At 35.4% G+C, this 22,601-nt stretch overlaps 1 protein-coding gene across 1 annotated transcript; it reads right to left on the minus strand.

Moving 5' to 3' along the window:
* Window positions 1-248: 248 nt before the first annotated feature.
* AGTPBP1 (ATP/GTP binding carboxypeptidase 1) lies at window positions 249-22,014 on the minus strand (the record flags this gene model as incomplete). The annotated part of the gene is made up of 19 exons (XM_010176873.1): window positions 21,852-22,014; window positions 21,201-21,268; window positions 20,736-20,799; window positions 20,271-20,417; window positions 19,863-19,994; window positions 17,904-17,997; window positions 16,393-16,430; window positions 14,737-14,945; window positions 14,105-14,282; window positions 11,708-11,805; window positions 10,567-10,683; window positions 9,195-9,904; window positions 6,549-6,632; window positions 6,190-6,276; window positions 5,953-6,101; window positions 4,119-4,206; window positions 3,265-3,409; window positions 777-930; window positions 249-429 (listed from the first exon to the last, which is right to left on the minus strand). Coding segments are annotated over exons 1-19 (2,906 nt in total), but the record flags the coding sequence as incomplete, so codon positions are not given.
* Window positions 22,015-22,601: the final 587 nt, after the last annotated feature.

Genomic DNA, 22,601 nt, shown 5'->3' on the forward strand with positions numbered 1-22,601 from the left:
AGATAGGAATGATTACCATCCATGAACAACTGAGAATACTTTTAACAAAACTGAAATTCATGAAATAATGCATCTGCCTTTAAAAAGTGAAAAAATGGAAGAGTCCTAGCAATTTTGTAAGTGGATTTTTTTCATATTAAGTATTGCATATCTATGTTTCTGGGATTAGTTTAGGTTGTTTTTTTTTAATAACAGATGCAAAGACTTAGTAGTACAGGTTACATACTTGTGAGTAAACTTATGCTTACTTTCCATTGATGACACCATCTGGATTGAGCATGGGAATAATTTTGAAAATATAAGATTCTCGTAAACATTGGGCACTTGGATTATTGCTCATAAGGTATTCCAGGGTTCCCTTCATAACCCAGCTTGCGTTAGTCTCTCCGGGATGTACACGAGCAGATAGGATAACATAGGGACGATTCCCTAAAAGAAGTATGAATAGAAGTTGCAAAGTATGATTCAAGCCAAGTAAAGTTTGTTAACTGAAAAGAGGCAACAGCCAGCGTTACTTATTACAATGGAAATACAGTATTTGGGAGCTTAGTATTATTCAGTATCAGTATTACTGATAGAGATTGCCAGAATACCACAAATAAATATTAAGTAGAAAGCTAATCCTGAATATTGACACCACTTAATTTCATTAAATTAATTAACCTTATTTTGCATTTTACATTTTTACAAGGTACAACAGTTAATACTATTTATTTTTTCATGACGAGCTAGTTTTGTATTATTTTCAGTTGATGAGAGAGAAAAGTCATACTTACTGAACTGACAGATATGTTCATAGTAATTGGACTCTGGCATGGCTGTAATAGTGACTAAGGGACAACTGTTGCCAGCCAGGGTCTCACAGAGAACGTCTTGTCGAAAATATATCTGTTGAGGGTTGTGCATAGATTCCAGCTTCTGAAGATGCATCTTCATCCCCAAAATAATGAAAAAATACTTCAAATCTTTTGCAGTCACTTATCATACCTATTCCACAGGTACTACTTAATCAATCTCTCTTTTTGTTGTTCTAAATAATGTTCAAGTTTCCATCATAATTTTTATAATGAAATATCATTCTCTACATCTCTGACTCACTTGAATACTTCTCTTCACAGAGTCTGTTTTTTTCCAACTGCTTAGAAAACACAGAGTACATTATTTTCTACCGGATGATACTCTGAGGGTATGTGGAAGGTAAGAATCTCTGCTTCATTAAGATTATCTGATCAGAGACCTTTTCAGTGCAAAAGTAAGTAAAGGGAGAAGCAATAAACGGGAACAGAGAGAATCAATCCTGGCAGTCAAGACATAATAGAAACAATAGCAAAGACAAAGTCTCCAGTCTCTCTAACTGATGTGCCATTAAAAATCTACAGGCAAAGCTTTAGAGAGGGCCACCTGAGGGACAAGGAGGAAACAAGAAGAATATGAAGCTTTGGGATATTCAAGGGGGAGCCTGTGGGACTATACAAAACTTATGCACCTGATCCCTACAGTATGCCCTTATCTATCTCTCTGTGCAGTCTCATTCTCTATGCCATGCATGTAAGGACTGTGTGGACAAGGTGCAACTAACAGGACAGGTGTGAGTGGATTTGAGGTCAGCAACTGGAGTGAGCAAAGATCTGAACACCAGTAATTGGAGAAGCCTTACCTCTTGGGAACACCTCTGTGGGCACCACAGGCTTCATGTTCAAAGTGCCTGCTACTGTTGGGATCGAAGCGAGTGGACCTGGTGCCAGCAGCTGGAGCTATAGGCAGTGCAGGCACCCTTCGGTCTGTGGTGTCAGCAACAGAAGCAAGAGGGGGTCTCAGTGGCAGCTACTGAAATGGATAAGGGTCTTGGTGTTCAGCCACTGGGTCAAGAACCGTGTGTGTCCCAAAAACCAGCTGGTAATGTGATAAGGGTGACTGAAGTGTCAGCACCTAGAATAGGGTTACAAGCCCATGCGCCTGGTACCTGCTGCTGGGGATGGTAGGCAAGCAAATGCATCTTCCTCGAGTGCATGGGGGGTGGGTGGGTGCAATTTGATAGCAAACTTCAGAAAGGACTACCCAGCAAGTATGACACCACAGGCTAAGGCAGGGGTATCAGGTGGACAGAGAGTCCATGCCAGCATCTGGGAGGAACTGCAAGTGCGGAGTGCCTGTAAGATGAGTGTGAGATGTGTGCACACACACATCTGTTTGCTAGTGAGAATCAGGCTGGACTAGCCTGCAAGCTGGAAGCCTGCACAGCAGGTAAGAGCACTGAGGTCTGGTACAGAGCTGTCTACAAATGTGGGTGTGCTCGTGATTCAAGAAAGGGAGTGGGTGCATACTTTTAATAGCAAAGAGCAATCCTTACTAGCTGGAGAGGAGGAAAGGGACTGGGGTGTCTGCAGTTATCTTTTAAGCAAGTCCTGTTAGTGTTACACATGGGTGCTGTTGAAGGCAGCACTTCATCTGTGACAGTCTGTGTAGGGCAGGGGGATACACAAGTGTGTGTGCCTGTCTCTCTCCGTGGGCTACACACTCAGACTTGCTAGTGGTTGAACCTACAAGCAATCAGGAAAGCAGCAGCCATGTCCATCAGCCTGGGACAGAGACCCTTGGGTCCCTGGGCTGGGCTCCAGAAGCCAGGCAGGAGGAACTGCCAGGCCCTAGACCTGTTGAAGGCATCAGCTGCTTATAACGTCCTTTAACAGGTACTTCTTCCAAGAGCAAGTATGGCTTAGTAAAAAGCTTAATTCAACCCTCTTACACACTGGTCACTGAATCTCCAAGTCCGCTTTTATTGCTGTGACAGAAACAGCCAAGAGAAGACATTCTAACTAAGAGTTTTGCCTAGTACTAAAAGCTTCACAGCACTTCTTTCGTCAATTCATGATCCTAAAAAGGTCTCTAATTATCTTAAATATAATAACTTGAATAGGCCAGTTATGAAGATGTGTATGTAGAGCAGCAGGATATGAGTCGTTTGACTCAAATACAAATACACCATCTAATCAGCACGTTTCCAGTCAATCGTTAATTATGATTCCTAGAAAACGCATTTAGCCTGCAAGTAAGTATATATTTTATTTTTCCAAGGTCTGTTCTTTAGAACAACGAGCACTCTTCACCAGCCTAAAAAATAGTATTACTATTACTATTCTCCATTTTAGGGAGCATTTTGAACTTTATAAAAAGAAATAAAAATAATTTATTCATGAATGCTTACATTTCACATTGTCCAAAAGTATAAATATTTATCTATGTAACAGATCATAATCTTCTCACCTTTAAAGTTGAGTATGTGTATGGATAATGGTAAGCAAAGTAGCAGACATCATCTTTATGTTGGAAAGTCACTGTGAATGTAATTGTGTAATAGGATTTTCCTTTCTGACCTCCAGCAGCAATGGAACTTCTTGAAAAGTGATTCCTAAGAGTAAAGTAAAAGTAATTAATACATTAAAATAACTTTTGTTCATATCCTTGATTATTCCTTAGCACACAAGCAAAGAGCCAGGATGATTTTTAGTGATGGTATTTCTCTTCTGCGTACATCCAGATTAAATACACTGTTCCCACCATCTGTAAAGATACTTTATTATAGCAGTAACATATATTCATTAACATTGGGAAAAAGTGAGTAAATAAAAACAAATAACAAAACTAAAAAAAAGAAAAAAAGGCGGCAAACAGTTGTCGACCAAGAAGGGTAATGCATGGATATGCTGTTACCATCTCATCCTGTGCTCCAGGATTGCTTTACAATGATTGCACCATAGCATACAGGAGCCTAATCACAAGCATCATGTGATCAGTATTACTGGAAGTCACTATTAAGATTTCAAGTTAAGCATGTATATACACATTGCCTTAAAAGTTTCTCTGGATCAGTATGCAATTTCTGACAAAAGCATAAAAGATGAACAGCTTAAATATTAGCAGTGTGCTAACAAAGTAAGACCCTATATATTTTGATCACTTCTGTTACTCTCCATAGTAACTCAGGAAGAAAACTCTGTTCACAACAGAGCTACTAAAATAGAATTATCAAACTCAGAAGCAAACACTTCTCCTCAAAAATTGTATTTCATCCTAATCTTCAGTGTAAGAGCTGCTGTATGTTTGATTGGTGTACTTACTTATAGTAACAAATATCTGTTCCTACACGAGTCCAACATGGTTGAGAATGTAATGCTTCTTGAACAGAATACATGAGGGGCTGCATACCTTAAAGAAAAAATATGCATCTCACTTTAATGCTTAACATTTAACATCAAGATCTTAGCAGTAATGGACCACATCAACACTTACATGTGAGTTTCCGAACTACTTATACTCATTTACTCACCAAATAAAGTATTTAGAGTGTATTTTCATGAACAACTGGCTATGGCACACTCTACAGATGACAAAAGATTCTTCTCCCCGCCCCCCATCACATACTACCTTTCAGAAAATAATAAATTAAAGAGAAAAAAAATTAAACCTACAGAAGACCATTCATTTTAAAATGAAAGTTTAAATGAACACTGTGGTTAGCATGAATGGTAATCTACAAGAAATCCTGGGTCCCACTCTATCCTACTCTCCATTACAAAAAGGCTTCAAAGAGAATACAAAAAATTGATACTACCATTTATTCACCTGGATAGCTGGAAAATAACTGATGTTTCACAGCAATTTTTTTTTTTTTTTTAAACAGTACCTCTTTAAAGTTTCTATTTTTTGGAGAGTATACTTCAGCTGAATACTTAACATGAAGTTAGAGTAGAAAATGATATATATTAATTGAACAGCATTTACTAGTTAGACAATTAGCTAAATACATTGACTGACTCAGTCAATGTACTTAAAAAAAACAAAAGTAAGTATCAGGTAACTATATGCAACATATTAATGAAGATCTAAGGTAACTGACAAAGATTAGTAAATAATTTAAAAGCATCTTATTACTGGTCAAACTACCTGGTATTCTTGGATTTTATCAACATGAGTTGTACATTTATGACAAAGAAGAACATGATGTTACACTGTCCTAAGAATTTGAGGTTGTGGGGGGAGAGGGGAGCTTCTCCTCCTCCTTCTTAAAGGACGAATTTCAGAAAATCCAGCAGGAAAAAAAAATCCCTCACAAGACAAATGGGTTTAAGGTGAATGATATCCCTCTCCCCATCCTGCCCCTCAGATAAGTGAAAGAAAGGTATATTCTGTAAGACAGTACTTTTGGATGAGGTACAAGCAGCAAACACTACTTGCTGGAGACTGCAAGGGTCACATATGAAGTCCAGCATTTCAAAGGAGTCTTACTTTTCCTTCTCATAGAATTATAGAATGGTTTGGGTTGGAAGGGACCATAAAGATCATCTAGTTCCAACCCCCCTGCCATCAGCAGGGACCCCTTCCACTAGACCAGGTTGCTCAAAGACTCATCCAGCCTGGCCTGGAACACTTCCAGGGAGGGGGCATCTACAACTTCCTTGGGCAACATTATTCTCAAATAATAATGTCCCTCTCTTCCCAGCAATAAGAAAATTGTGTGAGAATGTCTCCGCTTACTTTGACATCTGAACATATACCTCCACTCAGAAAGGGATTAATGATGACAGCTGTCATTCTTCTTGCACCTGTGTGGATCAACAGGCTTTGGTGTTGTCCCCTCCACAACGGTCTTAGGAGAAGTTTGAACTGCAGCCACAAGTACGTTTCTTCTGCTTTGGGCAGAAGAACTTACAACAAAACTTCATTTTTAAAACTGAAAGCCATTGTTTTAAGATAATTTCTTTTTTTTTTTTTAACTGAAACTTGTCAAAACATTTTCTAGTAACATTACTAAAAAGTAATCTGATCTGACTACATGAACATACTACTGATCCTGGGGAGGGAAGGAAACAGCTGGGCTGTCTAGTACAGATATATTTTCTATATATTTATTTATATATATTTATTTTCCAAAGTATGGGAATTGTGTCTTACCATAGTTAAATTGACTGTTTGACTTTTCACAGTTGATGATGTTAAATCGGTAACCAATACCAGTTTTCATTCCACTGACTTCAAAGTAAAACCATTGATGATAATGATTGCTATTTATATCCGAGTTCAGAATTAGATCATACTCGTTTCTGAAGATTAACAAAGACAAATCAATCTTTTTTTAAGAAGCAGGAATAAAAGGCCTTCTGTGTGAAAAGAAGAGCTGAAATATCTTACTTTCTGATCTGAATAGCTTTGCGCAGGTTTCCAGATTCAAATTTGGAATTAAACTTCAAAACATCTGGTTCCTCTGGTACAGAACAACTATGAGTAGAAGAAAAAAAGGGACCAAAATGAATAAAACAAACTTAACTAAAAAACTCATTAAATTTATTTCTCACTTGGTAATTCAGAAATTATTTTGAACCACCTTCTAAATACAGCCTGGAAAGCAGAAACAGTGTTATATCAGATGAAACTTTCATTGAAGTCTGTCATAATAGTACTGCTTTAAATATCACAAATCACAGCACAGAGAAAGTAACACAGGCTTAAAGTATTCACTGAATATTGTTTTCAGAAGCATAAAAACTCACCTCACATTATCAAGGTCATACACTACTCTGTCTATAATGTCATTCTGATGAATCAGTCTTTCAATATCCTGAGAGATTTTTGTCCTAAAATGAAAAGCAGAGTTCTCATTTAAATTCTTGCATACTGTTTCCAATTACAAGAGAGGCATTACCCCATACAACAATGAAAACTAACAAAGTTGACATGAAGACAGTGGGACAGATTTTCAGAGAAATCTCAGCCTCACCCCCACTTATGTGCACAAACTGTAAGTGTACTTAATTTTAAACACCTGCATTCACAGCTGACCGAGTTCAATATTTGTATGTGAGGGAACTGAGTTCCCATGCACACAACCCACTGGGTTTTACCTTATGGGAAAAAAATGCACGATTTCATACTTTATAGTAGAAGCAGGAATTACCCAAACATTACTTATGTTAATGCTTTAATCCAGGACAGCACTTGATAACATTACTAACTTACATGAGTCCTACCATAACTAAAACTAAAGCGTTTTAGAGAGCAGGTCGTGCAGTGAGTGTGTTAGTGCACTAGCTTTTCACCTCTGGAGGTCTAGGCTGATTTATCAACTAGGTAACAAATAAGAATGAATTTGGTGATGTCTGTCAAATGCCAGGTGTATGTTTATCCAGATCATAGAACCATTGCACAACTGGCAGTATCTAGGTTCTGGTTTGGATAAGTAAGAATGTGTTGCAGTTCAAGAATGAAATATAGTGGCAGAGCTGTGTGGAAAAGCTTGCACAGCACCTGCAATAAGAAGAAAAGGAGGCAGATTAACAATGAAAAATACAGAGCAGAGCAGTAGAGTAGGTTTAGGCTGGAAATTCTCCATTTAATTAAAAAAAAAGTTGTTAACAAATGAGAAAAAGAAGGTAAGTGTACGAGTCCAGCACCTCTTATTAAATTAAAACTAACTGGAAAAGAAAACAAGTCACAGGACCAATGCACTGACAAAACTGTAAAAAGGCTGACTCACCACAATTTATCTGATGAGGTTCAGCTAAGGGCAGAACTACAGATTTTTGATCTTGCACTTCATCTCACACAAATCCTTAGTTTTAAGTACACCTGAGCTCTAAAGGGTCATAATACTATCTTCACAGGAGTTTTACCAAGACAAAACCCATAACGAGTATTCGGCAGTCAGATACCATAGTAATGACTAAGGCAGACAAAATAAAAGAAGAAATGGTATTCAAGATGCATACGAAAAAGAGGAGCAGTAGTGGACATTTTCAGGTTCCAAAAAATCAAGAGAAAAGAGAAGCTGTTTTAAGATAATTAAAGGGAAAAAATATAAAAACACCACTGTTGATGTGGAGCTCTGTGTTCATGTTTTAGTCCTTTGTGGATCCTGATTTATCTGATGAGCACTTCTAAGTGTCAGATGATTAGAAAATGCTACAGGTATTAGAAAATACTAAAGTGTACAGCAAAAAACAATCTAAAATTTTAAGAAATGGAAAAAAGTGGGTATTTAAACTCAAATTAATGGAGTATTTAATTATATAATAATTTTTCCTCCTTAAAAGGTAGAATAATATAAAACACTTCAGTTATTACATTTTTCCAAACAATAATAATTTGGTGAGATGTTTGGTGAAAACTACATGTTACTAAATATAAATGAAAAAGCAAAAGCCCAAAGCACTAATTCAAAAACATTGCATTTCATAGCATATTGCAAGACTAAAAAAAAAAGGCCCTCAAAACCCCATACCATATTTGCCTAATCAAAGCAAAAAGAAAATCCACTAACTCCCCACCTCAGCCTCTCACAGTGTTTTCTTAAATTACAAGGATGGATTACGGCAACCATTTGTTTTCCAAAGAACACTTAGCTGACAAGCAGTAACTAAGTGCTTACATTAAGTAGAACATAAATCCCACTGAATGCCAAAAGAGTTTGGACACAGCTTTGTGGAAGACTTAAAAGCTTCTCCATGTTCCCCACCAAACTAATTTTCACCACCTTCCTATAAACTAAATTTCTAAAAAGATTAAGCCGTTTTTAAACACATTCCCTTCTTAGAAATTTGTTACATTGCAGTAACAAGACTGAGTCATTTGTAGAAAACTGAATTCTTAGAACAGTGTACCTTAAACAAGGTGATGTAGGATTTTTGATTCAAGTTTAGCAATATCACTTGGTATTTCATTCTTGTTTCACAAAAGACCTAAAAAAGTTACTTTCAAGATAGAAAATAAAACAAAAATAAAGCATTTTGAAGTTAAAATAAAATACACTCTAGAATTACCCTTATGGTTTAGAAATCAGCATTCAGGTGGGTTTTTTGTTTGTTTCCTGGGGTTTTTTCGTGGGTTGGTTTGGTATGGTTTTTTACAAACTACAAAATTTAGATGGGCAATGGTGGCAAGGCAGAAAGGGAGAGCATAAATTAAACTTAGTTTTTGGAAACTGAATTACAGAATTAGAATTAGCAATTACACCATCAAATTGTATTGCTGTTTATAGCTCTGCATTCACCAGTGCCTACTCACCTACCTTCAAACTGCTTTTCACTGAAAACAGTTTTAGATGCCAAACTAGACACTGTATAAGTGCCTGTTAATCTCATCCTAAAGACTGGTTCTCAAGGGAACAAAAACAGCAATAAAAAAGGAGTATGGTAACTCACCTCTGCACGCCATATGGCCTTTCCAGAATAGGCTCCTTAAATGGGGGTGGAATATGGCCAAAATAATCTGGATAGGCCACTTCTGAATATTCAGGAATAGATTTAGTGGTTTTTACCATTTCAATATAAAGATCACAGTCATGAACTGGTGATACGTCAGAAACCTCAAGTACAACTTGTTCTCCTGATGAGCTAGATCTAGAATCCTCTTCCTCTGAATCTACTCCAGTGCAGCAGAGTTTTCCCAGCTGGACAGATGATCCTTCAAAAAGGCTACTTCCACAGGGTGAAACATGTTCACAAGGTTTATTACAAGCAAGTGTGGTAAGGCTACTTTTGCTTTCCTTCTTCATTACACATCCTGCACCATAATACTGATCATTTTTTGGACTATTCTGCAGACTGATTCTGTCCAAGCCTTTCACAATTTCTTGGCTCAGACACTGGCACGATGGAAGCAGGTTTCTTTGATCATTTTGCTGATATAAACTACTGTCTTTGACACTGTCTTTCTTTGGTAGTTCCAGAAAGGCTGGCCTTCTGTTGTATTCCTCTGTCAATAAAGGACTGCCCTCCTTCAAAGCAACTCCTTTTGTGGACTGTTTTGCTTCCACAGAGAGGTCCTCTCCTGCTGTAGGAACAACAATAGGTCCACCCAGATTTGCATCAGGTACAAAAGGCTTTGGTTCCTTGGAAACTAAGTCACATTCCTTAAAAAAATAAAAGAGAAACAATAATAAAAATATTTATTATAAAAAACAGTTCCTCAAGTTTCATTTATATTAGAAACCTTTCTCTTTCATTATTCTCATTCATTCATATAATCTTTCATTATATTAGAAACCTGAGGTATGTTTTGCAATAATCCAAAATAAGTGTAACTTAAAAGACAACAGTTATTACGTTTTAAACTTACATAAACACAGCAATGAAGTTTCAGCTTTTACAATAAGGTATTGTCAAAGCAATAAACGAGTAGCTCATCAATAACAAATTATCAAGTCAGTGTGATTCCCCAGATATTTTAACCAACTGCTTTAAAGACATGCATTTAAGGAAATACCTAATAAAATGAATCTTTGTCAGAAATCTCACGGCCTTTCCTACTATATTACTTTCTGTTGTGTGCAATAATCAGACATCAGAAAACAGTTTTCCTTTATATCTGCCCACAGTCCCCTTCTCAGCCGGATTAAAGTAACCCAAAACACTTAACTAAATAACTCGCTATACAGCATTCTCATATGTAGCTCTAGAACTGCAGACTCTCATTTTTTGGCTAGTGGAAATATCCACCCCAAAAAAATAATGTCAAAGTGTATTCCAGAGTTAACCAGTGATGAGGAGGAATGTACTGGGAATCATACTTTACCTGAAAGTTTTCTGAAAGTTCTGGGAAAAATTGCTCATACATTTTCAGTTCTTCTATGGGTCTTCCCAATTCCTGTCTAGGTTTCAGTTTATTAATATCAGTCTCAATATCATCATTCTGAAAGAGCACCAGAACAAATTACTCTTGCATCCAGAACTAACTAACTTCTAAAATAATTACGTTCAGCTTTTACTTCTGACACAGCCATGCTTTAAAAGCTGAATATCACTATTTTAAAATTAGCTGCACTGCACCTTGCATCATGAAGATTTAAGCAGCTCCATTTTATTAGCACGCCAAAGCCTCTACTTCGACAGAAATATTACAAACATCTCAATTTTCTTGCTTTCATAGAAATGTACTATGCACAGACATCAGACTACACTTTACATGAGATCTGTGCATAATTCAACTACTGCAGCCTGGAATGTAGAGATTTCATCTGATGGCAGTGGCAAGGGAATAACTGCTTATATGGAAGACACTCTCTTCATCAGGGCTCATGAGAGCCTTGACTAAAATGTAATTCCAGTCTGTAGACAGACAATTCAATTAACTCCCAAATACATGTAACATAAAAATATAGAATAAGGCAGTTCTGACCAAGTGTCCTTTTGTGTCCTGACTGGCAGCAGGAGAGAAGAACAAGACCTTCCCAAAGAGACAGAATAGTGAGAGGTCTGATCTCTACCTCTACAGTTGGCAGAATTTCAAAGTTACCTTGCTGAAATACTGACCTAGTCAATTCCAGTCCAGAACAATGGAAAAATGTTAGAGCAGCTCCTACGTACTCAGCAGCGTAGGTGGGAAGAGAGGGCTAAGAGAAATAAAAGTTGGGAATGGAACACTGCTAAAAGAGTTTGCAATTCTGTTCCACTGTACTCCAGATACATCAAGTGTGAAGCAAACAAGTTTTGATAAAAATCTTGAAGCAATCTGAACAGCAAAGGTTGGTATTTTCAAACAGCACCCACCTTCTTTAAGTTTCAGGAGCTTTTTTAGTTTCAGAAATTGCCCTGAAAACCCCCTCAAAGTCTTTTTAACACTTAAAACATATGGCTGTATACATGAGTTAAGCAATTTAAGAAAATAAAAAACTGTTGTGCCTGACTTTTGCCTGTTAATTTTGCCTCATACCAACCTTAAAATGTTGGTCCTTGTCATCATCATTTTCGGTTTCAATTTCTGATTCTGTTTCAGCATCATCGTTATCATCGCTTTCATCTACTACATCATCCACTATGATACAAAAAAGTTTTGTGAGGCAGATTATACATTTAGTCTAATAGTTATGCTAAAAAAAATTTATATCTTCTGGGTTTAATTTCTTTTTCTATTACCACTTGAAAAAATAGTGAAAATCAATGAGTAAACATTACTATTACCAGATTTACACAACAAAATGCTTGTTTGACAATACTGCAAACTCAATTTATTACATTTCCATCCAGTTTTAAGTTAAAACAAAGATCTATTGTTTAAACAAAGCAAAATGAAGCCAAAAAACCACCCAATAACTCCCTGCCCAAAAAAACCCCCCATCAAACCAGCAAGACAGCAGATGGCCATTAGAAATACTTTACAATGTGGATGTGCCAAGAACATCTCAGCGTGGCTTGAGGTCAGCACAAAATGAGATGGTTCTGACACCTTTCCCCAAATAAAGTAATAATGACCACGTCCAAAAAACCCAATTTGAGGTCTCAGCAGCTTTTAGTCATGTCAGCTAATACTGACTGCAGTATCAGGGAATAGTGGGACAAAGCACCCTCTTCACTGTTTCTGTCTTGCTTAAATGGGGCCTAACAATTAGAAAAAAAACCAAAACAAAACAAAAACTCAGAAATATATTACTGGAGACTCAACCAGGAAGGAACATACTGAAGGACAGCAGTCACTGCAACTGTTTAGCATGGACTGGTTTGGAACCAAATTTTACCCCCAAAAATATAGCAAGATGTTATTGTTTAGATATGTGGAACTATTTGGACATTAATAACCGATTTCTACTTGAGCTAGAGAGCCCATAAATTGAAGGATCTAGGACTCCCTCCTTTTTTAACAATGAAAAACAAGGGGAAGCAAATTAATTGTTTACACATGACTAATGAGAATTGGGGCTAACTCCTTAACATGTGGAAGTGGACGTTAACTGGTTCTTCTGACAGATATTCTGCCTACTAGTAGCAAATTTGATCTTTTTCTAGAAATCTTAGACAGTTTGAGTGCTGGGGTTTTTTTTAAAGACTATTTTCCATGCAGAAAATTTGCTGATTTTCAGTAAAAGGCTCACTCAGAGGTTTACAAATTATCCTGATTTTCTAATGTATTCAGACTGATTACATGCATTGTTTATACCATGCTGACTATACAAGATTGTACTTTTAATAAACTCAGAGTTGTATCCACCCCATTCTACATATCTTTTAATACAGAAGTTTTTCCTTAAAAAGAAAATCCTATGTATCCTATTTCCTTAGTTTTTTCACTTCATTTTTAATAGAAAACAAACCTACTAAAAAACCCCATGAGTAGACTACTACAACACAAGAGGAAGTTTCTAAATAGCCACTATGGGGTACCAAAAATACTGCATTAAGTAGAGGTTTAATTTCTGTGGAACACACTTCTAAACCTATTTTCTACTTTGAAGAAAAAACATAAACAAACTCTAAACTCCTGCAGTTTGAGTCTGACCCATATGAATCCAAGTCACATAGCTGTCTTCTTTCAGGCTATGATCACATTTTGTTTCAGGAGATCTTATCAATAAGAAGATATTAACAAGTATGACTTTGCCTTTTCATTTTAGACTAACTTTCTGACAGCAACTTCATCAGATGTTTACCCAGCTTATCAGGTTGTCTCACCATATCTGAAAATGCATTAAAAATTAATTATCCAAAAATAATGAAAGGCGTACACTACGGGATGAATCTATTTCCTACAAAGCACTATATAAATGCTTTGCACACAAGTGTTGCCTGAGAGATTGCAATAGTTCAAGAAAGCAGCTCTATTTTTCTCATCATGCAAATTAAGGAATAACCACAATAGTTTTAAAAACAGTGCTTCAAATGGCACATGTTAATCTAAATTCATTATATCCAGTTTATCAAACAGAAAGAAGTAAGAAATACACACTCCTGTAAAATAGGATGTACACTACATTACATTTCACACAGGAGAATGTATATGATGAGTGAGTTAAAAAAAGAGAGCTCATTTAAGTTTGTAGACCAGGTCGTACAGCCCATGCTTTACATTTCAGACTCTGAGGAACATCACATCTTAGTTCCTGTTTTATTTTTTATTTTATATCTCAGAAACATAACTACATAAGGGTAGACAAAATTTTAATCAGTGAAAACTTAATATTAGAAATTGGTGCTCTACACTAACAGTCACAGACCCTTTGCTAGCTGGGAAGAGTCTCAAGAGTCCAAGCTTTAGCAGAGAACATAACTGCAGTTGATTGTACCTCATATAAAGCAAGGTTAGACATACTCAAAGAGAAAGTATTAAAAAATTACCATACCATCAGGAGGCAAATTGTACAGCTGAGCCACAGGACCACTGGCAGGAATAACTGGCAGTTGGAAATGGAAAGCACTTTTAATAGTTGGTAAAGGAAGACGATTTTTAGGAAAACATTTTCTCATTATTAGGCTGGACGTGTTGACAAGGGGATCAAGAGTTCTTACTGCAAGGCACTCCTATTAGCAAGAAAATAATAAGACAAGAGAAAAGTATCTCTCAAACTAATAGTCACACCACATTTGTTTTACAGATTTCCAGAATCCATTAATAGCAAAGTATTTTGCTTACAACAAATTTTGCTAATGTCTCATTTGAAGGCCAGAAGAACTTCTACCAACTCAAATTCACCCTTTTCAAAAACCCAGACTTTGAAATTTAAAGATTTTTCTCCCCTCTCTTTTTTTAAGTTCAACAGTCCCTCCCAGAGATAGTCACAGCCAAATAAGAGCAAATACAAATTTCATTCTGTACTTTTTCATTCCACTTTAGTTGAGTACAGAAAATAACCCTTACCCCCATAATCAGGAATGACCATGAATATCATAATAGCATGGCAAATTTGAGGTCAGAATGTGTTTTCAAAGCCTGAGAGGCAAAAACAACAACAAAAAAAACCTAAGATAAACTTACTTGTGAAGTGTTGTAAAGGATTTTCATCCCATTGGCATCAATGAATGCTTTTCTTCCCAATTTGATGTTTGTAACACTTTTAATGCACTGTAAAACTCCTTTACGTATCAGCATGTATCTGTGTCGACTATCATGACGGTGCCAATCAACATAAATCGTTAAAAGCACCTGCACGTATCCTCTGTCTACTGCTCTCCTGGCATTTGTTTCTTTATAAAAAAAGGTAGAAAACAAAATTTAAAATTGACAAATGACTTCAATAATATTTTCAAGTTAATGTTAAAGTTATTCTTTTCATCCAAGTAACTGAATTGTTTCATTTAAAGTAGCATTTTAGCTACTTAGTAGAGTTTTACATCAGCTTAAACAGAAATGACTGAATAACTGAGGAGAGCAGTCTACACTTCATTCTTCAGAATAAAATTGTGTGTCATTTTCGTGGTTTACCAGAAGAACATTATGCAGAATGTAATGCAGAAGTATGCATTACAATTTTTTGTAAAAAAGTGTTTATTTAAAGCATATCTATCGCTATCCACACACACTGTGTACATACAAGATTTGAAACAAACTTCTTACCACTTGTAATCCATACAGTTTTGCAGCAACTATCACTCAAATTTTATAAACTCAGAATAACTCTACCCCAAATACTAGGTAATCAGAATGACAACTGGACTCTACACACCAGAGATTAGTGTTTTTTATGAAAAGATTTACTTATATAAAGTGTAGGAAGTTGCAGTGTCAAAACCCCTCAGGACTGAATAAGATACCTCAAAATAAATGCATAAGACCTTCTGTTTTAAAGACACAACTTTTAAACATTCAATTTCTTTCCCCAACATTAAAGTTTAACTGCAAAATTACAGAACAGAATAGTGATAATTCAGAAATATTTCCTTTCCTAAATTTCCCAAGGAGAAATTCCAAAATTAGTAAATGCACCAATCTGTAAGACCAAGGTATTACACTGATCAAACATGAGAAAACTCAGCACCCTGTAATAATTGGTACAGAAGTTTCCTGTCATTTGTCTAATACGGTTTTCTGCAAATCTAATCATGCTTCAGTTCTCATCCAACTCCATTAAAACTACTAGGAATGCTGTAACTTTTATACAACTCTCTGGAGATAATGAGTTTTTAATTCCTTGTCAGTTACAATCCTAGTGCAAAATCTGCAGAGATTACATATGTCAGGACCTACCGCTGCCAGCCGATATAGCCAGCATCTGGGACCAGACCACGGCTTCCGTTACCCTTTGTTCCACTTCACCAGCATCACTGACAGACTTGTCATTAGGACTTAAAACCTAATTACTCAGAAAGGTACCTGAAGAAATCCTGTATTTTCCCTGCCCTCCAACAGATACTTGGAAGATGCATAAGAGTCAAGCTATAGATATGTAATACTGAAGGGCTGAAGTGAGTGGCTGTAAAACACTATTTCTCCATCTTGGATACAGATCAGTTCTGTAGAAGCAGCGCAGCCTTTCTGCTGTGTAACTGAAGACGCGGTAACTCATTATTAAACATATACGGCCTTGATTTTGTTTTGGCCACAGACTTAATATTAGTTTTACTCTGTGTATATACACACACACATATATATAGATCTCAACTAGACAAACAGTTTCTGTAGTCAAACACTTACTTGATTTTAGCAGTGCAGCAAGCGTGTCTAAAGCAACCCTGTCAACATAATAAGAAAAGTCAAAACAACAAAAACCAGTAAGCTTAATCTACAACACTATAAAGCTACACAAAATATTTACTGCTAACAGATTTATTTAGCATCTGTCCTCATGTTTTCCTGGTTGCACTGTATTGCCGATTTTACTTTTAAAATTTTATTTCACTAAAATGTCACGTACCTCTGCTAAATCTGAAGTCTGATGGTGAAATTTAAAAGTATCAATGTAATGGCTACACACACTTTCAGCCTTTGTAAAAAAATACCGCAAGTGACAAAGTAATGTTTATGAACCATACTCAATGGATGAGATACTTCTGAAACTCATGTTTTACACTAGCAGCAGAACAAGCATTTCCAGAAAGCAAAAGACACTATTTTAGAATACTCTAGGTCAAAAATGGCAGCGTATTAATATACTGAGGAGTAACATTCATCAATCTGTACCACAACAGAAGATCATTAGTGAAAGACTTTTCTTGTACACAAAGAACTTGTCTCAATTAACTCAAAATGTACAACTACAAAACATATATACTTATTTTTACCCTATTTGTAAAGATAGACTTCCTGCATCTGATCTTAGACCATAAACAGGGCTATCATGATTACTGACATCATGGAGTAGTAAGTTCATAGGTCTAATTTTAGCTGGGGCTTAAAGGGGCAGGGTCTTGAGTGACCACAAATACCAGATTTAGATAACTAACACTACTTTTTGTGTACTAAAGTTAGAATACAAACAACATGAGATGAATATTTTGCTAACCAGATGAGAAATTTCATTTTCTGCAGCTATATACTTCAAAAAGGTGGTATAAAGAAAGGGCTATCTCCAGTTAGATCCACTTATCTATTTTCACCCTAAGCTCACTTTAAAAAAAAAGAAAAATACAGTGGGTGGTGGGCAAATCTAAAGTCAACACTTCAAGGTACACAGTGATTTTTTTTTTTTTTTTAAATACAATAGCCCATTAGACAGATACTGCTGGTGCTTCCTACTCTGTGTTTTATATTTTTGCCTTGAGAGTCTATAATTGCTTTAAAGTAAAACAGAGAAATTCTGTTTTACTTTAAAGAAAATTCTATTACAAAATAAAACAGATAGTGTCAATCTAAAAACACAAAGGAGATGTGGAAGCCAATTCAGCAAATTGAAAAATGACAAGATTGTCTTGATCTGTTTGTCCTGATTTGGGGATAACCATTGTGCACTTTCCATGCAGGAATATTAAAGGCAAAAAAACCCAACATTTATATTCTTTTACTAGTACTTAAGTACATTTAAGTATTTTGTGTTACTCTACTGAGTAAAATTAAACAGATTTGTGGTTCTACTTCCCACCTCCCTTCATTTTAACTTTCAAATATGAGTTAAATCTGATTTTTCTAATATTATTTTTCATTGACAATTAAGTTCTGAAACATATCTAAGGTTTTTCCACATACTATATTGAAGAGACTTTACTTACTTCATAAGGCTTGTGTTCTTTTTACTAAAAGGGCCAATGATCTTAAACATCAGTTCTACTACTCCATTCTTTCCCAAGGACACTGCATTTACAGCTGGAAGAGTTAAAAACAACCGTTTTTAAGATAATGTAACAAGAAAGGCAAAAGAAAAAAAATCAATGCACTCGAACTAAAACCCATGCAAGTTAATTTTGAACTACAAAAAAGGTTACATATGTTTGTGTGTTAAGACATACAATGACAAGCAGACACTACTCTGCACATAGTGTGATAATCCAGTCCTGATAAAACTTGGAAAAGAATAAAAAAATTAGTTATTACTTTACAAATAAAATAATGTATTATTTCCAACGCACGTTTCTGCTTTCTTTGTTACTGAGATATATCACAAAAAGAACTTTGTTCCAAAAATAAATCAGTTTATCAAGGCAGCAGGATTTTTAAAATTTCAAGTCTAACAACTTCTATGACAGGTATGTCCACTACAATTTGAAAGCAAAGCATTTGCTGTAGAATTTAGAAATGCCAATTGGCATAAGCTTTCCTGAGCTACGTTATGCATACATGTTCTCAGAAAAAAAAAATATAATCTATCTGAAAGGAAGAAAATTAAAATAAATTATGCTAAGACCTACCTTCAAAAAATGCACACTGGATGTAAATATATATATGTGTGTGTGTGTGTGTGTGTGTGTATATGTGTGTGTGTATGTGTATATATATATATGCCTAAAGCCCAGTGCCTGTTGAAAATACAAACTGCTGAAACAGGCACAGAAATTCAATTCCCGACTGAGTTTAGCAATATGTACTCCTACCTTCCTAAAGTAGGAAGAGAGCAACTAAGAATTTACTTCAACATAACAAATGTTGTTATTAGTGTAAAATTTAGTGCTTTAACCCAAGTTGCAATTTTATTATCAATAGCAGCAACATTATACCAGTAGAATCTAGAAAAATTAGGACTCTATTTTGTAGCAACTGTACCTAAACTTTACATAGTACTTACTACCCACTGAAATGTAATAAACTACTATTTTTTCTGTTTATAAGGAGTGGGAAATACCGAAAGATAGAAGAGATCTAAGCAGAACCCAAATTAGAGACTCAGTTCAATTTCCCATTTTCAGGATGAAGGAAGTTTTCAGATAAGCTATGTAACTTATCTGTATGAAACTCTTCCATTCAGAAGCATTTTCACTCATTATCAGACAGTTCAACAGAAATAAAGCTTCCACAATTTAAAAATATTGTGACTTCATGAATTATATAGGTGCTCATGTGAATGTCCTGAAAACATAATCTCACAGATCATCAAATCAGTTATCTTGAAGGAATCTGATTATGTTTTCAATCTCTCACACTTTGATCTGGCCATTTTGAACTCAATCCCAAAGAGTGGATTAGGCTCTCATAGAAGAATGTTATTCCAATAGTAGGGCACTTCAACAGAAGGAATAAGGGAAAGATTAAATAAAGAAGTATTTCCTGTGTAAAACTAAGTTTTAAATTAGCAATCATGAATTAAATAAATAATAAAAAGCAAAAAAAACCATGAGCATGTATAATAAGAATAATAATTATTTAATTTGAAGTGCTGTTGCAAGCACAAGGTTAGCATTTCTAGTTTAGAATTTAAATCATCAGCATTTATACAAATTAGATGACTCAAAATTCCACACATCCAGTAGCACTGGTCAAACTCCTGACAACTATATATGTGTGTATATATACACACACACACACACACACAGAGAACAAAAACCAAAGATACATAAGAAGTACAAACATGCTTCACAGCTACTATTAGAATTTGACGATGTAAGAAGAAAATTCTCAGATAAAAATAATTATTTTAAACAGCTAACATTAAACAAGCATTTAGATCCAATATTTTAACTGTATCTAGATAAAAAAAAAATATCACATGGGAAAACAAAATTATCTGCAATACTTACAGTTGGTTGAGTAAACTCTTAATACTTGAAGACATGGCAATATTAGCCTGTAGTTCTGCAAATTCTGCTTCACTAAATTCAGTGATATGTTTAGGGCACCATTAATTCTTGCTTTCATGCCAATCTTTTTGTCTGACATCAAAGAAACAGAAGATCAATCACACTAATTTTGAAATTATTATTTTTAAAAAAAGTTAAATGAACTGTGAATTCCTACTTAAAATGTCAACTCTGCATGTCTATTTTTCATTATTCTTTCATTCCCTCTATTTTACTCTTCCTTTTGTTCTCCTCTACCAATTCTCAGTAAGTGGATGCTTATACAATAATAGAAAGAAGTTTTTTCTTAAGTTTCAGTTATACAACTGTAAAGTATTAAGCCATATTATTTAAATATATCATTATCACCTTTTGGGCCAATTTTTGCAAGAAGAGTATGAAGGAGCACCATTAATTCTTCATTTGGTGGAGAGTCTTTGCTGGCAGTCAAAAGCAGCTGCAACAAGATCTGTGTTCCTCCTTTAGTGACTAAGACACTTGCTCTCCGACCACCACCTGGAAATTAAATCTCAACTGATATTTCCAAAGCCAAAGAACAATTAAGTATCTAAGCTACAGTTATCATATAGAAAGTCCTTAGAAAGCAATATTTTCTTAATATGATTGCACTATGCAAGAACATGTTAAGACTTACAACAACATAAATTATTTGTGTATGATTATTTGAACAGTGACTTCAATCTTTATGTTCTTTTTATTCTGCATATAAATCAGCTTTAACAAATGTCAGAAAACAAACAAACAAAAACCCAACAAAAGTCTGCAGAATAATACAGGAATAGAATGACAAATTGTTCCTTAATGAAAACTTACCAACTGAGACTACCTCAACGAGTATGTTCAATATATTTAGAATAGTTTGAGGATCTTTTGTATTCTGCAATAAGAAATAGAGAGATTTCTTTGCTTTACGTAGAAGTCTAATACAGTGGTTTAGATATTTAAAGCTTAGTGAAATTGCCAACACTAAATCAAACAGAATTTAAGATGTAACCACTCAACAACCATCCCACTATGAAGCCTGAATTAACTGCAAAAACAATTAGTTTGTACAATTAATGGCGCATTAATTACAACTGACAGTTGACAAATAATTTCTTAGAAAACTTAAAACTAAGGGAGAGAAATTCTTAAGTAGGTCAGACCATTTCTGATCATCACACTCCTACTCAAGTTTTGGAGAATAACTAGGATAACAACATATTTAATAATACAAAGCCCAATTATAAAATTAAAACCTGCTATGTACCCATAACCACACAGATTAAAAGGTTTTACCTCTAGGGTTGACAGGATAACTTCTATTCCAGTGGAGCCCTTAGAAGTCATCTCCTTCCTGGTTTTTTCTGCCAGTGAGAAAAAGACCATTTTCCTTTTAATATACTAGCTTGCAGAAAAAAAATGTGATCAAATACAGATTGAGCAGAAAATCTACACTGCAAATAGTAAAGCCTCTTAAAAACTGTACATAGTTATATAAAACTGACTATAGTAAGTAAAAGATTTTAAAGTGATTTAAGTGATTTTAAAACTAATTTTTGCTTCCACTTGTTCAACAAATTTTGTCATGCCCTAGAAAAAAAACTGTAAAGAAAAAAATCTGGGATAAAGCTCTCTTCTAGATACCTTTACTTCTCATATAGATACAGAAATACATATATATATATATATATACACACACACACATTGTGAATTACTTAAAATTATAGCTGTTGGACAATATTAAATGCACTCAGTGTAACCAATACTATAACAGGTGGTATTAAATACAGCCTTAAACAAGCGCTTTCAATAATCAGTGACAAAAATGGACGGCTAATCAAGTTCACCAAACAGAAATAAAAATTCAAGGAAAGTCCAGCAAGGAAGAAACACAAGAAGGAACACTCAAAAGGAAAACCACTAAACCCACAAATCTTAGCTATTTACCTTGACTCTGAACCAGATGAAGGATCTTTGAGGTAACATATCTGGCATTGTCTGCTTCTCCTAATCTGGAGTCCAAATTGATCTTTTCCAGCTGTGACAGCAGAGACATAATCCGAGAACTGGTAGAAATATTACAAGAAAGATTTTTTTTTTTTACATTCATTTTTCCATCTAGATCAGAAAAAAACTCCACTAACAACAGAAATCCCATGTCAAAGTATGAGGAGTGGCTAATTCACCTTCATATTTTATCTTGACTGGAAAACAGTCTTAAATCTCCTTAATTCTGGCAAATTTACAGATTTTGCAAATCCTGCATTGCAGCAGACTAATTATAACAGTAACTCCAAGAGTAACTGTGAATAGGGAAATTGGTTGCAGCACATAAAATCCAGATATAGGTACAAATGTTGCTTCTCTATGTTAATTAAAGGATAAAGGAGGCTAACGACAACAAAAAAGGCTTTTTTAGGTACATCAATAACAAAAGGCAGACCAGGGAAAACGTGGGCCTGCTGCTGAATAAGGTGGGTGCCCTGGTAAGAGGAGACGCTGAGAAGGCAGAGATACTGAACGCTGCCTTTGCTTCAGTCTTTATGGCTAAAAGTGCCCCTTGGGAATCCCCGATGCTAGAGGGAAGAGAGAGAGTGTGGAGGGAGGAAGACTGTCCCTTGGTTGAGGAAGAGCTGATCAGAGATAGTCTGAACAAAACCAATTCACACAAATCATAGAATCATAGAATCATAGAAT

The sequence above is a fragment of the Antrostomus carolinensis genome, unplaced genomic scaffold (genome assembly GCF_000700745.2).
Source record: "Antrostomus carolinensis isolate BGI_N321 unplaced genomic scaffold, ASM70074v2 scaffold16821, whole genome shotgun sequence".
Lineage (NCBI taxonomy): Eukaryota > Metazoa > Chordata > Aves > Caprimulgiformes > Caprimulgidae > Antrostomus > Antrostomus carolinensis.